The sequence below is a fragment of the Xenopus tropicalis genome, chromosome 9 (assembly GCF_000004195.4).
Source record: "Xenopus tropicalis strain Nigerian chromosome 9, UCB_Xtro_10.0, whole genome shotgun sequence".
NCBI classification, from domain to species: domain Eukaryota; kingdom Metazoa; phylum Chordata; class Amphibia; order Anura; family Pipidae; genus Xenopus; species Xenopus tropicalis.
The window spans coordinates 11482030-11499750 of NC_030685.2; the positions used below are offsets into that span (position 1 = coordinate 11482030).

Sequence of the window (17721 nt, forward strand, 5' to 3'; positions counted from 1 at the left end):
ATTGTCGCGACTTTTTCGTTACCAATATGAATTTCGCGAAAAAACGCGAGTTTTTCGTAGCCATTACGATTCGCTTGTATCTTGTCGCGACTTTTTCGTATTGAACGCTCGTAAGCGGCGGGCGAAACTTTCAGACTTAGCATGATTTTGGAAGCCTCCCATAGGGCTCAATGGCACTCTGCAGCTCCAACCCGGCCCAAGGAAAGTCTCCCATAGGACTCAATGGCACTCTGCAGCTCCAACCTGGCCCAAGGAAAGTCTCCCATAGGGCTCAATGGCACTCTGCAGCTCCAACCCGGCCCAAGGAAAGTCACCCATAGGGCTCAATGGCACTCTGCAGCTCCAACCCGGCCCAAGGAAAGCCTCCCATAGGGCTCAATGGCACTCTGCAGCTCCAACCCGGCCCAAGGAAAGTCTCCCATAGGGCTCAATGGCACTCTGCAGCTCCAACCCGGCCCAAGGAAAGTCTCCCATAGGGCTCAATGGCACTCTGCAGCTCCAACCCGGCCCAAGGAAAGCCTCCCATAGGGCTCAATGGCACTCTGCAGCTCCTACCCGGCCCAAGCAAAGTCACCATACTGAAGCTTGAATGAATCCAAACGCTACGAAAAAATCGCAACATTTTGCGCAACTTTTGGAATGGCTACGAAAAAGGCGCAACTTTTCGCGCAAGTTTTAACGCTACAAAAAAATCGCCAAATTTTGCGCAACATTCGGAATGGCAACTAAAAAGTCGCGATCATTTTCCGAAAAATCTCCAAATACCGATCATTATGAAAAAAAACGCCATCGGACGCATTCGGCCGGTTCGTGAGTAAGTAAATGGGCCCCTTAGAGTTCAATTCAGAAGTTTTATTGTAGTGGCATGACAACTAAGTCCTGCGTAAGCGGTACCTTTCTCCAAGAATTCGTATACATCTCTTTGGGACTGCACCCAGGCATATTAATTTGTTCTATACGTGAGTGCCGGCTTCTGTTGTGCATTATATATATATATATATATAAATATTTATTAGTCTACATTTGTATATATATATATTTATTTGGCTACATATGTATATATATATATTTACTCCCTTATACTGTAGCTGTGGAACGTAGGTTGGGCCGTTAATGTTAAAGTGCAGAGTATAATTACTCGAGTTGCAGAGAAATAATTTAGATACAAATGTATAGGCCGCAGTTTTCAAGATGGGAACCTATGAATAATGAGCCCCAAACTGGCCCAATGGCTGCACAGATTGGCTCCATGGCAACAACATGGCTACTAAATGGTAGAATGGCTCCCCTATATTGCCTGGGAAAGGACTGGGCGTAAAGGTGAATGCAGTATATTTATATGTAAGACATAATTGGGAATTTCCCGCAGAAGCTCATTAAATACGGCCCATTCACACACTGGGAATATCTATGCGCACACTCTGCCTCCCAGTGACGCCGCCACTTTGGCGCCGGAAAGAAATATTCGCTCAACTGATTTCCCACACGGCGCATTTATAGTCGCACAGGGAAACCCGCACAGGGGCTCAGGGAAATAGCCATCTTATTGGGGAATGTTTGGGCGCAATTGGCATTTCCCTGGGATTAGCAAATAAAGGAGGGAGGGGCCCAGCAGCGCAAAGTGTAACGATTAGGGGCAAAAACAACCATTTGTGAAAAATGTGCACAGACTTTATAATTCCCCCCCAGCTATTTTTCTATATACAATTAAATAATTCAATTTTCTTATATTAGAATAACTAATAGTTAGATATTACTTACAGGTAATTTGATTGAATTAGATCTGAATGAAACAAATGATGGAATAGAGACAAACAGAAACACTGCGCTCTGATTGGCTTCTATCCAACAAATGGTAAATGGTTATCTGATCTGGTTATCTGATAAGGATGGCATCACAATGCCCTGTTGCCATGGGAACACAGATTGAATTCACTGCGGTAAACACTATGACATCACAATGCCTTCACTGTTGCCATGGTAACCATAGCTTCCCCAAGTGTTTGCTTAGGAAGTGCAACTTAATGATTACTAATTATTGTTTTTAAAATGTGTTTTATTTCTATGAGATGAAGCTCATATTAAATTGACATCTTGTTTTAATCAATATCAGCCTGTGCCTAATTACACTAGGGATGTACAGCAGCTCCCACAGGCAGAACATATTCCTTTCCTCTATGTACTATCAATTGGGTCGGAACTGGGCTCTAATTGGCTGGTAGTGTCGTTTAAACTTACATTCATTCAGTTGTAGATAAACTCGCATAGTGTGTACTGGGAAGTAATATATATATATATATGTATTTATTTGTCTACATATGTATATATACAGTATATATATGTATTTGGCTACATATGTCTATATATATATATTTATTTGGCTACATATGTCTATATATATATATATATATCAAACTCAACAGTAGAAAGCACTCACAGCTACAGCATCAATCAAGTCAGTGATTTATCTCAGCATACCATCTACGCGTTTCGATCACCACAGGATCGTCATCAGGATGAGAGACAGGAAGTGAAGTGTCTGGTTAAAAACCCGCAGTATCCAATCAGTGTTTATGCAACATTAACCCATTCAATAACATGTGCAAAGTGTAATCAAATATCAGGCACTTGAAAATCCCCATATGATCAAAAATAGAATAATTATCAAACATCTAGACTCATGATAATACATAAACTAAGACATATCCCATATATATCAATGTAGTAAGCCACATGGCAAAGCTCATAGTGAAAAATAATTTTAAAACACATATAAGTCAATCTATCAAGACACATGACAAAGTCACATGTCATATCTAAAAATTGAGTTTATAAATATCACCATTAACTTCAATACTCATCTAAACTCATGATACTGCATAAACTAAGACATATCCCATATATATCAATGTAGTAAGCCACATGGCAAAGCTCATAGTGAAAAATAATTTTAAAACACATATAAGTCAATCTACCAAGACACATGACAAAGTCACATGTCATGTCTAAAAATTGAGATAGTGACTAGTGACTTCCTTAAATGTTTTTTAAGTGTGATTGCTTTTAACTTTATAAAGATTGTAAGAAATGTTTTTTTATTATTATTGGACAATCTTTGTCCATTTATTTGTTCCTAAATCTCACTATGAAATTGAAATAATTTTTTACAACACGTTGTTTTTATCACATTATAATTTTGGGTGGGTAACTTATTTTCCCTATCAGTATGTAATAGTTAATGCTTATGAGTATTAAAGTTAATGGTGATATTTATCATCTCAATTTTTAGACATGACATGTGACTTTGTCATGTGTCTTGATAGATTGACTTATATGTGTTTTAAAATTATATTTCACTATGAGCTTTGCCATGTGGCTTACTACATTGATATATATGGGATATGTCTTAGTTTATGTATTAGCATGAGTTTAGATGAGTATTGAAGGTTATGGTGATATTTATAAATTACATTTTTAGACATGACATGTGACTTTTTCATGTGTCTTGATAGATTGACTTATATGTGTTTTAAAATTATTTTTCACTATGAGCTTTGCCATGTGGCTTACTACATTGATATATATGGGATATGTCTTAGTTTATGTATTAGCATGAGTTTAGATGAGTATTGAAGTTAATGGTGATTTTTGTAAACTCAATTTTTAGATATGACATGTGACTTTGTCATGTGTCTTGATAGATTGACTTATATGTGTTTTAAAATTATATCTCACTATGAGCTTTGCCATGTGGCTTACTACATTGATATATATGGGATATGTCCTAGTTTATGTATTATCATGAGTCTAGATGTTTGATAATTATTCTATTTTTGATCATATGGGGATTTTCAAGTGCCTGATATTTGATTACACTTTGCACATGTTATTGAATGGGTTAATGTTGCATAAACACTGATTGGATACTGCGGGTTTTTAACCTGACACTTCACTTCCTGTCTATCATCCTGATGACGATCCTGTGGTGATCGAAACGCGTAGATGGTATGCTGAAATAAATCACTCACTTGATTGATGCTATAGCTGTGAGTGCTTTCTACTGTTGAGTTTGATGCATTATTTTTGTCAGCACCCAGCCTGTGCCCGATACTGGTGAGTGCCGATTCTTTACAAGACTATATATACAGTATATATTTATTAGTCTACATTTGTATATATATATTTATTTGGCTACATATGTATATATATATATTTACTCCCTTATACTGTAGCTGTGGAACGTAGGTTGGGCCGTTAATGTTAAAGTGCAGAGTATAATTACTCGAGTTGCAGAGAAATAATTTAGATACAAATGTATAGGCCGCAGTTTTCAAGATGGGAACCTATGAATAATGAGCCCCAAACTGGCCCAATGGCTGCACAGATTGGCTCCATGGCAACAACATGGCTACTAAATGGTAGAATGGCTTCCCTATATTGCCTGGGAAAGGCCTGGGCGTAAAGGCGAATGCAGTATATTTATATGTAAGACTGGCGCATTTAATGCGCAAACATAATTGGGAAATTCCCGCAGAAGCTCATTAAATACGGCCCATTCACACACTGGGAATATTTATGCGCACACTCCGCCTCCCAGTGACGCCGCCACTTTGGCGCCGGAAAAAAATATTCGCTCAACTGATTTCCCAAACGGCGCATTTATAGTCGCACAGGGAAACCCGCACAGGGGCTCAGGGAAATAGCCATCTTATTGGGGAATGTTTGGGCGCAATTGGCATTTCCCTGGGATTCGCAAATAAAGGAGGGAGGGGCCCAGCAGCGCAAAGTGTAACGATTACGGGCAAAAACAACCATTTTCAAAAAATATTTGCAGACTTTATAATTCCCCCCCAGCTATTTTTTCTATATACGATTAAATAATTTTATTTTCTTATAAATGAATAACTAATAGTTAGATATTACTTACAGGTAATTCGATTGAATCAGATCTGAATAAAACAAATGATGGAATAGAGACAAACAGAAACACTGCGCTCTGATTGGCTTCTATCCAACAAATGGTAAAGGGATTGTCAGTGACGCCTCCTTATCTGATCTGATAAGGATGACATCACAATGCCCTGTTGCCATGGGAACACAGACTGAAGTCGCTGCAGTAAACACTATGACATCACAATGCCTTCACTGTTGCCATGGTTACCAAACCTGAACTCAAGTTCTAAAATAATGATGGCTTCCTTGTTGCCACGGGAACACAGCATAAATCAATAATTATCCACCCGTTTAGTTAGGGAGCGCAAGTTAATGGGGAACTGAAATAAAATATTGATTAGAAACTTTATCTAAAGGAATTATGAAGTTTTCCCTGATTAAAAAAAAAGGGATCTCGGCTGCATTTGATTTTGAGTTTAGGAAACAGGATTCAAGTTTTATAAAATAAGAGAAAAATACCGCAAAATAAAGTCAATTCATTTGTAATGTGTTTGGAGTGAGAAAAAGTGAGGGAAAAAATGCCCATTGACGTCAATGCATTTAGTGAATGTTTTGCTTTTTCGTGAGATTGATGTATTATAAGGGATAATGTACCCCCTACTGTAAATGATAAGGATATTAGCAGTCACTGAGGGGTTCTGTGCCCATATAAAGGCACAAGGCTGCAGGCTGAGTTATACAGGGAACTCTGAGTATCACTCATGTATTATAAGGGATAATGTACCCCCTACTGTAAATGATAAGGATATTAGCAGTCACTGAGGGGTTCTGTGCCCATATAAAGGCACAAGGCTGCAGGCTGAGTTATACAGGGAACTCTGAGTATCACTCATGTATTATAAGGGATAATGTACCCCCTACTGTAAATGATAAGGATATTAGCAGTCACTGAGGGGTTCTGTGCCCATATAAAGGCACAAGGCTGCAGGCTGAGTTATACAGGGAACTCTGAGTATCACTCATGTATTATAAGGGATAATGTACCCCCTACTGTAAATGATAAGGATATTAGCAGTCACTGAGGGGTTCTGTGCCCATATAAAGGCACAAGGCTGCAGGCTGAGTTATACAGGGAACTCTGAATATCACTCATGTATTATAAGGGATAATGTACCCCCTACTGTAAATGATAAGGATATTAGCAGTCACTGAGGGGTTCTGTGCCCATATAAAGGCACAAGGCTGCAGGCTGAGTTATACAGGGAACTCTGAGTATCACTCATGTATTATAAGGGATACTGTACCCCCTACTGTAAATGATAAGGATATTAGCAGTCACTGAGGGGTTCTGTGCCCATATAAAGGCACAAGGCTGCAGGCTGAGTTATACAGGGAACTCTGAGTATCACTCATGTATTATAAGGGATAATGTACCCCCTACTGTAAATGATAAGGATATTGAAGAGGTTCTGTGACCATATAAAGGCATACAATTCCAGATACATTATATTTATGAGATGGGAAGGGCTGCAGACTAGACATTGCTGTGTTACATCCCTCCCATTAAATTCAAATACATACAGACCCTGTAGCGCTGTTATCTGTTGGTCACTCACTGAATGGATTAAATGTACATTGTAACCCAGAGCCAAGGTGGCCGACTGGGTTTCCTAGGGTGCCCAGTTGGCTTGGACTGCCCCTGGCCACGTCAAAGCTCCTGTGGTCTGACATGTATTTGTCTGGGAAATGTACCCATACACGGGCACAGCCTATTGCTTAAAGGGGATATAAACCCTTGCTGTACTGCTCAACCCAACGTTACATGTAACATATAATGAAGGGTGAGGCATGCTGGGAGCTGTAGTCCAGCAACATCAGGGTTGTATTCTTAAAGCAATAGTGCACAATAAAACTTTCCCAGCTCTCTAGGGCCCGCATTGGCAGCATTGAAATGCAAAAGAATCCTCCAATGAGAATCCCAGCTGATCTGTATAAATCTGGCTCCCTGTTCTCTGTTCCTGCAATTGGAGTTGGGAGCATTAAGCACAGTTTCCCAGCACTGAACAAGTCTGTCCCTTTAACCCCATGTCTGATTCCTGTGCCATATAATGATGGGAAAATGACATCATTATCTCTATATGTAAGGTACCTGGTTGGTACGGTGTATGTTTTTGTACCAAACTATGTAGACCGGATTGAGCAATATATATATATATATATTGTTCTAAAGACTAAACTGCTTTTGTCATGTGTTTTTATTGGCGAGTTTTATTTTATTTTTCTTCCTTTTGTTTTATAACTAATGATCCCCAAAGGGGTTGGTTGGAATTGGCACGGTCACTCCCATTGGGCCTTCAGCTTATCTTCTAGCTGATAGAAATAAACTCATTAGCAAAAATAATACAAATACACAATGGTTCATGTTATAGAAAGGCCAATTTTCCATTGGTCTTCATTATTTATTTGTTATAGTTTTTGAATTATTTGCCTTTCTCTTCTGCCTCTTTCCAGCTTTCAAAATGGGGGGGTCACTGACCCCGGCAACCAAAAACTATTGCTCTGTGAGGCTACAATTTTATTGTTATTGGTCCTTTTTATTATTAATTTTTGTGTTCAGGTTCTCTCCTATTCATTTCCCAGTCTCTCATTATAACCACTCCCTGGTTGCTATAGTAATTTGGACCCTAGCAACCAGATAGCGGCTGATATTCCAAACTGAAGAGCTGCTAAACAAAACACCAAATAATTGAAAAACTGCAAAAAATAAGAAATGAAGACCAATTGCAATATTGGTCTCTACATCATACTAAAAGTTAATTCCAAGGTAAATACGAGTACAGGTATGAGACCACTTATCCAGAAACCCGTTATCCAGAAAGCTCCGAATTACGGAAAGCCTGTCTCCCATAGACTCCATTTTAATCAAATTTTTTTAATTTTTAAAAATGATTTCCTTTTTCTCTGTAATAATAAAACAGTACCTGTACTTGATCCCAACTAAGATATAATTACCCCTTATTGGGGCAGAACAGCCCTATTGGGTTTATTTAATGGTTAAATGATTCCCTTTTCTCTGTAATAATAAAACAGTACCTGTACTTGATCCCAACTAAGATATAATTACCCCTTATTGGGGCAGAACAGCCCTATTGGGTTTATTTAATGGTTAAATGATTCCCTTTTCTCTGTAATAATAAAACAGTACCTGTACTTGATCCCAACTAAGATATAATTACCCCTTATTGGGGCAGAACAGCCCTATTGGGTTTATTTCATGGTTAAATGATTCCCTTTTCTCTGTAATAATAAAACAGTACCTGTACTTGATCCCAACTAAGATATAATTACCCCTTATTGGGGCAGAACAGTCCTATTGGGTTTATTTAATGGTTAAATGATTCCCTTTTCTCTGTAATAATAAAACAGTACCTGTACTTGATCCCAACTAAGATATAATTACCCCTTATTGGGGCAGAACAGCCCTATTGGGTTTATTTCATGGTTAAATGATTCCCTTTTCTCTGTAATAATAAATCAGTACCTGTACTTGATCCCAACTAAGATATAATTACCCCTTATTGGGGCAGAACAGCCCTATTGGGTTTATTTCATGGTTAAATGATTCCCTTTTCTCTGTAATAATAAAACAGTACCTTGTACTTGATCCCGACTAAGATAAAAATAATCCTTATTGGATGCAAAACAATCCCATTGGGTTTAATTAATGTTTTGTTGATTTTTTTAGTAGACTTAAGGTATGGAGATCCAAATTATGGAAAGACCCCTTATCCGGAATACCCTTGGTCCCGAGCATTCTTGATAATGGGTCCTATACCTGTACTAGATTTAATGCAGAACTATACAGTGCAGCAAAATTGCCCATTGACCAATTAGCCTGGATTCTCCCGATATCGCTCACCCCTTGGTGGAAGATCCACTCGCTTGTCAACATCGCCAAGCGAGCGGATCTGAAGGTGTATGGGGACCTTTAGTTGTAACAAGCAATGGCAGTCAGCAAATAGGAGAGAGTAATTCATTCCCTTTACAAAGCAGGAAGGGCTAGCAAGGTATTGTAAGTATATTTTGCGTATATACAGAATAATAGCAGAATAATAAATGAATAGAGCAGGGGACATTACAATAATAGATACAAACTACAGGGAAGCTTTGCAAAGCAGACTTATCAATGGGGCAGATTTATCGATGTTCACATTTGATTTCTTTTTTGTGTTCAAAAAGAGCTTCCAAAATTCAAATGTTCAAGATTTATTATGGGCAAAAAAAAGGGACAAATGTAAAAAAGATAAAATGTCAAAATTAGTCTTTTTAAAGCTGACAAGTTCATGTAGAAGTCAATAGGAGTTGTCCCAGAAAAATGGAAATGATTTTTTCAATTCCAATTTTTTTAGTTTTTTCCCTTTTTTTTTTTTTTTGGTAGACTCATTGAAAATAATTCTCTGATTTTCAGAAACATCCTAACAATTTTAGAAAATGAAATCGGGATGAAACTGAATGCTGCCACTTACTCTTAAGGCACTAAGTTAGGAAAATTCTTGATGGAAAAAGACCTGGGGGTACTAGTGTATAACTTAAGGCCCCCATACACGGGCCGATTCTAGCTGCCGATATGGGTCCCTTAGACAGATTCGGCAGCTAATCGGCCTGTGTATGGGGACTACTGACAGCCTGCCCGACCGATATCTGGCCTGAAATCAGCCAGATCTTGATTGGGCAGGTTAGAAAATCTAGTCGGGGACCTCATCGACTCATTGATGCGGTCCCAGGACCGACTTTACCTATGCCCATCATTATAATTCGATCGTTTGGCCCCAGAGCCGAATGATCGAATTAGCCTGGATTCTCCCGATATCCCCACCTACGGGTGGGCGATATCGGGAGAATCCAGGCTAATTCAATCATTCGGCCCTGGGGCCAAACGGGAGAAGATCCGCTCGCTTGGCGGCTCGTTGATGTGGTCCCCGGACCGACTTTTCCCATACCCATCATTATAATTCGATTGTTTGGCTCCAGGGCCAAACGATCGAATTAGCCTGGATTCTCCCGATATCGCCCACCTGTAGGTGGGGGATATCGGGAGAAGATCCACTCGCTTGCTCGCTCGCTCGCTCGCTCGCTTTTTTAAAGTTGGTAGACTCATTGAAAATAATGAGTTAAATGAGATTTCACTGTTATAGGGTTTGTCCTGTTTCTAAATAACCAAGCGAAAAATGTAAAGAAAGAGCAAAAAATGTATAGAAACTCGTGCAAAAAAAAAGACGCGCCCAACAAATTTTTATGATGCGCGTGACAATTTTGTTTGTAATGTGTCATTTCCCGTTATTCATTCATTTCGCTGATTTTGCGCCACAGAAAACTTTGCCAAGCTTAAAAAAAAAGCCGCACGTAAAAAAAAAAAAATTGTTGCGCACGTCCAAAAAAACATTGTTGTTACGACGCACCAAACCACAGCAAAATTTCACAGTGAAAAAAGTATATAAAAAACATTCATTGACTTCAATGCATTTTGAAATAAAAAAGCCTTGAAACTATAGTACATCCATTAAGGTCAACACATTTTGTGCAGAAAAAAAAAACATCCCTGTATTGATGAGCGAATTTTTTCGCCAGGCATGGATTTGAAGTGAATTTCCGTGAAAAATCGGTGTGCAGAATTTTTTTTTGTTGCGCTTCAAATTTCACGTGGTCGCGACAAAAAAGGCATCAAAAAAAGGTGCAGTAGCGTCAAAATTGGGCGAGAAATGGGGCAAGAAATTGGGCAACAAAGCATGGGCGACAAAAAAATAGACACAGGCGACAAAAAATAGACGCAGGCGGCAAAAAAATATAGACGCAAGCGACAAAAAATAGACGCGGGCAACAAAAAAAATTGCGCAACAAATGCATTTCACCAATTCTCTTGTCGTTTCGCAAATTTTATGGCGGAACGGGACAGATTCGCTCATCACTACATCCCTTGACTTCAAAGAATTTTGTGCAAAAAAGTCATAAAAACACCCATTGCATTTAAAGAGGTTAGTACATTTTCTGCAGTTTTGAACATTTTTCAACTTTTGTATTGATCTGCATGCCGTCCTAATAAAACAAATTATCATGATATAGATATAGTAATCTGGCCTTCATGTTTTACTTAACCTCCTATACATCTATGTGAAGACCTTCTTAGTGAGGCTTTGAGCTCCTGGTTCCTCAGACTGTAGATCAGAGGGTTTAAAAATGGGGTTAATATTGCATAAAATACAGAAGCCACTTTGTCCTCTGTGAAATGATACTTTGCATTTGGGCGCAAGTAATTGAAGAAGAAAGAACCATAAAATAGAAAGACCACAGTTAGATGGGAGGAACAGGTGGAGAAAGCTTTGGCTCTCATGTTTCTTGATGGGATTTTCAAAACTGTGTTGATTATAGTGACATATGGGTAAAATGTAACCACTAAAATAACAAATCCAAACATTATCCCAGAGAAAAATATAAGCAATTTATTAATGAATGTGTCACTACAGGAGACCTGAAGCAACTGGGGCAGGTCACAAAAGAAACTTTGCAAAGCATCAGGCCTGCAAAAGGTCAGTTTGGTCAAAAAAAGAGTGTGCACCAAGGAATGTACTGCCCCAAAAACAAGTACCCCTGATACAAGCTGGACACAAATGTTCCAGCTCATTAACAGCATGTAGTGAAGAGGGCGGCAGATAGCAACGTATCTGTCATAGGACATCACTGCTAGCACAAATGCTTCTGAGATAGCAAAAAAGAAAAAGAAGTAGATCTGAGTTATACAAGCTGGTACAGTGATGTCCCTTCTTACTATAAGTAAATCAAAGAGCATTCTTGGGGCAGTCACAGAGGAGTAACTCATATCCAGACATGCCAGGGTTCCAAGGAAGAAGTACATGGGGGTGTGAAGATGGGAATCAGTGAAGATCAGGAGAAGGATGAGAAGGTTCCCAGTCAGAGTTATAAGATAGATGAGGAGAAACACCAGGAACAGAGGGAGCTGAAGACTTGGAAGATCAGATAGACCAGCGAGAACCAATGTATACACTATGGTTTGGTTTTCCATATCTCTTTGGTATTACCAGTAAGAATGACCAATGTATAGTAGTATAGATCAAAATCTGAAACTAACGTCAAACGCTTACCTCTAAAAAGTGGCATTCCCCCAGTAAAATTAAACAAAGATAAACTCAGACTGTGGTTAAACCCTTCTTGTGTTTTTGCTGTTCATTGTCTGTATCAATGTACTGTGGATAAAGAAAGAATATCAGTATTATAATCATTTCAGGACGTTTTCCATTGTAAATGTTGTGGTTACAAAATAGTAGAGCTTATTTATAAACACTGGGCAGATTTGCACTTGGGCAGTAACCCATAGCAACCAATCAGTGATTAGTTTTCTACAGCCAACTGCAAGTTGAACATTGAAAGCAATCATCTAATTGGTTTTTATGTGATACTACTAATTTTCCCAGTGTACAGTGTAAGTCTATGGGTTGTAATTTAATGGTACTAATGTTCCTGCTATAATTATTTGCTATTATGGGGCAGATATACTAAGGGGTAGATTTACTAATCCACGAACGCTCCGAAGGCGTCTGAATGCGTTTTTTTTTTTGTAATGATCTGACTTTTTCGCCGCCGTCGGACTTTTTCGTATTTTCCCCGACTTTTTATCACCTTACCGAAAGTTTCGGATTGAACGAAAGAACGTTCTTTCATACGCAGGTGAACTGATCGAGCCAATGCACTGAAGGATCAAAGTCAGAAAGGTTTTCCCGGTGTTTACGATCGTTCAATACAAAAAATTCGCAACGAAAAGTCGTGAAAAATACGAAAAAGTCACGACGGCGACGAAAAAGTTCAGAAATTTTCGGTTCCAATACGAATTTTTGCCGTTCGGGGTTCGGATTCGTGGATTAGTAAATGTGCCCCTTAAGGTCATGGTTTTTACATTTTCCCAAATCTTATTTTTTTGCTCAGAAAATCATAGATTTTACTATTTTCTCTAAAAAAAATCCCCCTCCAAAAAAATACAAAACTTTGCCAAATACAAAACTGTCAAGGTCATATAGAAGTTATTCGTTTGCTTCCTGGTTTGAGAGGCTTTGGAAAACAATTCCCATAGATTTTGTGTTTTATGACGATTCTTTTCATGGGTTTTTCATCCACGCTCTTCGGCAAAGTCTGTCTTAATAAATTTATGATTTTTTTAGAAAATTAATTTTTCGTCATTTCAAAAAGAAACTAAAACCACGAAAATGAGAATGTTGACAAATGGGCCTTCCCGTGTAAATCTACTATATCTTTAGCAGCAAAACTACTGAAAAATGTGGGAGCAAACGTAAAAGGAAAAGGACAGAGGAAAGATACTGTAACTAGTGACATAGCTGGAATGCCCCGAGATACCTGTAGAGCTATTTTATATAAAACTGCTGCTGGTTGTGTCTGTTCATTTTTCAATATACAAATCTTACCTCTAATCTTAGGGCTCCCTCTATGATCATACACCTCGGCCTTCATAAGCTTTCCTTTTAAACCTTTCAAACCTCTTGAGTCTAATTAATTTGAAACATACTCTACTGTTGGGGTTTGATGTATTACATATTTTTCATCACAATTTGATGAACTACTTTTAACTATTTAACTAGTGTATGTTATTTTATTTGTGTGGCAGTAATATAACTACAGTAACAAGTGATTTAAACTGTTCCTTATCCAGAAGCCTGTTATCCAGAAAGCTTCAAATTACAGAAAGCCCATCTCCCATAGACTCCATTTTAATCAAATAATTCAGAATTTTAAAACTGATTTCTTTTTAATAATAAAACAGTACCTGTACTTGATCCCAACTAAGATATAATTACCCCTTATTGGGGGCAGAACAGCCCTATTGGGTTTATTTAATGGTTAAATGATTCCCTTTTCTCTGTAATAATAAAACAGTACCTGTACTTGATCCCAACTAAGATATAATTACCCCTTATTGGGGGCAGAACAGCCCTATTGGGTTTATTTCATGGTTAAATGATTCCCTTTTCTCTGTAATAATAAAACAGTACCTGTACTTGATCCCAACTAAGATATAATTACCCCTTATTGGGGCAGAACAGCCCTATTGGGTTTATTTAATGGTTAAATGATTCCCTTTTCTCTGTAATAATAAAACAGTACCTGTACTTGATCCCAACTAAGATATAATTACCCCTTATTGGGGGCAGAACAGCCCTATTGGGTTTATTTAATGGTTAAATGATTCCCTTTTCTCTGTAATAATAAAACAGTACCTGTACTTGATCCCAACTAAGATATAATTACCCCTTATTGGGGGCAGAACAGCCCTATTGGGTTTATTTAATGGTTAAATGATTCTCTTTTCTCTGTAATAATAAAACAGTACCTGTACTTGATCCCAACTAAGATATAATTACCCCTTATTGGGGGCAGAACAGCCCAATTGGGTTTATTTCATGGTTAAATGATTCCCTTTTCTCTGTAATAATAAAACAGTACCTGTACTTGATCCCAACTAAGATATAATTACCCCTTATTGGGGGCAGAACAGCCCTATTGGGTTTATTTCATGGTTAAATGATTCCCTTTTCTCTGTAATAATAAAACAGTACCTTGTAATTGATCCCAACTAAGATATACATAATCCTTATTGGATGCAAAACAATCCTATTGGGTTTAGTTAATGTTTTATTGATTTTTTAGTAGACTTAAGGTATGAAGATCCAAATTACGGAAAGACCCCTTATCCGGAATACCCTTGGTCCCAAGCTTTTTGGATAACGGGTCCTATACCTGTACCTGGTTACTGTATTGTTGCCAATTCACCTGTAGTAATGAGTGAATCTGCCCCGTTTCCCTTCGCCAAATGAAAAATTTGCAAAATGCATTGAAGTCAATAGGTAACTTTCTTTTTTACGCATGTGATATTTTTTGTGTTCAATATTTTTTCTTTTAATTGCATTAAAGTTAATACCAGATTTTTCTTACTCCTGTAACCCCTTCTTTGCTGTAACCAAGCCAACAGCACAGCTAGTGTAGGTTTAGAGCATGGGGTACACATGACTCAATCCTTCAGGAGGGGCCTTCGCTATGTGGAAGTGACCAAACGGAGCTATGGTGTAGTGCAACTACAACTCACTGTAGCTGTGTGCAGTGCAGAGTAACAAATGGGCGCCAGAAGGTTCTTGAAGTTGTAGAATTGGTTTATTGTCAGAGACAATCAATGTGCAGGGTTATAGCAATACTCACGCAGAGGAGATATCAGGTAATTGAATAGAAGGTAGAAAAATATGGTGTCCACCCGTATAGCCCACTTCAGCCGAGGGCGGGAAAGGTAAGGACCACCAACCAGCACGGCCTCCCTGTGGGGAGTAGCCTGGCCCAGTATCTGTATCCTCAGGGTGTCCCTTAGCAGCCAAGGATCCCTCACAACCGACTATGAATCAGGGATAGGAACTGACCTGATACCTGCGTTAACCGTGTTCTGCTCTAAGGCAAGAGTTCCTGTAGGGAAGATACTTCCAGCTAATCTCTCCTGGTTGGAGCCGAAACTGCTCTTTCTAACTAATCTCACTTTCCTAGAAAGTGCTCTTATGAATTATCCTGACACTTACTACGCCTCATTAACAGGGTCGCTGTTCCCCAACTTCACTAGAGCTAGATGCAGACTCTATGGTACTCACTTTACTGGGGCCCTGTTGATCCCAGGCTCAGTGGAACGTCTACCTGGGTCAGCAGATGCAGCCAAAGAGGCAGACCCACCCCCCAGCTAAGCACTATATCAGAGTGCCAAGAGAGTGGTCTCCCTGTTAACCAATAAGGCACATATGCAAAACTATAAACTGATACATGGGTCTTTTCCCAGTAACAGAACAGACTAAGGAAGTTGTAGGGTTTATAGCCATAGGGCCATGTTAACCCTATGGGTCCCTACACTCCAAATGCATCAAAGTCAATGGGCTTTTTTTGCAGCAACTTTTTTGTCTCAGCGTCATTTTTCTTGGCGACTTTTTTGTCTCTGGATTTTTTTTTCTGTGCATGAATTTTTGCCGCAGTTTCGCAAACAAATTCCCTGATGGCAAAATGCAACATTTTGCTGCAAATCCATGCCTGGTGAAACAATTCACTCATCACTAGTCAACTGTTTAAAACTGAATACATAGGAAAAACAATAGCAGAATGGTTGGCTAGCAATATATTTTGATATACACTACATTGGACAAAAACCAGTAAAGTCTGTAGCATTAATAAAAGTCTTAAAGAGTGAGACGTTTAAGTGTTAAATAGGTGTAATGGTAACTCTAGTGTGATGCTTTATTGATCTGCAAATCCTATGATGCTGTATATCAGGGTTCTCCAACCTTTCTTACTCATGAGCCACAGTCAAATGTAAAAAAGACTTGGGGAGCAACACAAGCACCATAAAAGTTCATGGAGGAGCCAAATAAGGGCTGTGATTGGCTATTAGGGGCCTCTATGCACCCTATCAGCTTACAGGGGGCTTTAGTGGTAGGAAATCTTGTTTTTATTCAACCAAAACTTGCCCCCAAGTCAGGAATTCAAAAATAACTCCCTGGTTTGGGGGCACTGGGAGCAACATCCAATGGGGTTGGGGAGCAACATGTTACCCTGAGTCACTGGTTGGGGATCACTGCTGTATATACATTAACATTGCATAGGTTTGGCTGTCTTCCCCCACATCTCACTTAACCTTACATAAATTTACAGTCTATGTAAAGACCTTTTTAATGAGGTTTTGAGTTCCTGGTTCCTCAGACTGTAAATCAGAGGATTTAAAAATGGGATTAATGTAGCATAAAATACAGAAGCCACTTTGTCCTCTGTGAAATGATACTTTGCATTTGGGCGGAAGTGATTGAACATAAAAGTAATATAGAATAAAAAGACCACAGTTAGATGGGAGGAGCAGGTGGAGAAAGCTTTGGATCTCATGTTTTTTGATGGGATTTTTAGAACAGTGGTGATTATAGTGATGTATGGGTAAATGGTGACCAGTAAAATAGCAACTCCAAACGATGTCCCAAAGACAAATATAAGCAATACATTGATGAATGTGTCACTACAGGAGACCTGAAGCAACTGGGGCAGGTCACAAAAGAAACTTTGCAAAGCATCTGCTCTGCAAAAGGTCAGTTTAGTTAAATTAAGTGTGTGCACCAAGGAATGTACCGCACCAAAAATCAGTACTCCTAATACAAACTGAACACAAACATTCCAGCTCATTATCTGCATGTAGTGAAGAGGGCGGCAGATGGCAACGAATCTGTCATAGGACATCACTGCCAGCACAGACATCTCTGAAACAGCAAAAAAGAGGAAAAAGTAGATCTGAGTTATACAAGCTGGTACAGAAATGACCCTTCTACCTGTGAGTAAATCAAAGAGCATTCTTGGGACAGTGACTGAGGAGTAGCCCATATCCAGACATGCCAGGGTTCCAAGGAAGAAGTACATGGGGGTGTGAAGATGGGAATCAGTGAAGATCAGGAGAAGGATGAGAAGGTTCCCAGTCAGAGTTATAAGATAGATGAGGAGAAACACCAGGAACAGAGGAAGCTGAAGACTCGGAAGATCAGACAGACCAATGAGAACCAACATATACTCTATTGTCTGGTTTTTCATCTCACTTTGGTATTGCCTGTAAAAACGATCAATTCCATAATAAAGATATCTCTAAAAAGTGATATTCCTTTAGTAAAATAAAACAAGGATAAAGGCAGACCGAATGTAGGAATCCTTGTGGTTCTGCAATACTGTTCATAAAGTAAGAATAGTATCTTT

The 17721-nt window shown here is 38.8% G+C and overlaps 2 protein-coding genes across 2 annotated transcripts; both read right to left on the bottom strand.

Moving 5' to 3' along the window:
- Positions 1–11041: 11041 nt before the first annotated feature.
- On the bottom strand, positions 11042–11971 carry LOC101731944 (olfactory receptor 1G1). The gene has a single exon (XM_018097233.2). The coding sequence runs from the start codon at positions 11969–11971 to the stop codon at positions 11042–11044; it is 930 nt and encodes a 309-aa protein (XP_017952722.2).
- A 4670-nt stretch (positions 11972–16641) lies between these two features.
- On the bottom strand, positions 16642–17478 carry LOC108648796 (olfactory receptor 5B12; the record flags this gene model as incomplete). Its single annotated transcript, XM_031893805.1, has 1 exon — positions 16642–17478. A coding segment is annotated over one exon (837 nt), but the record flags the coding sequence as incomplete, so codon positions are not given.
- Positions 17479–17721: the final 243 nt, after the last annotated feature.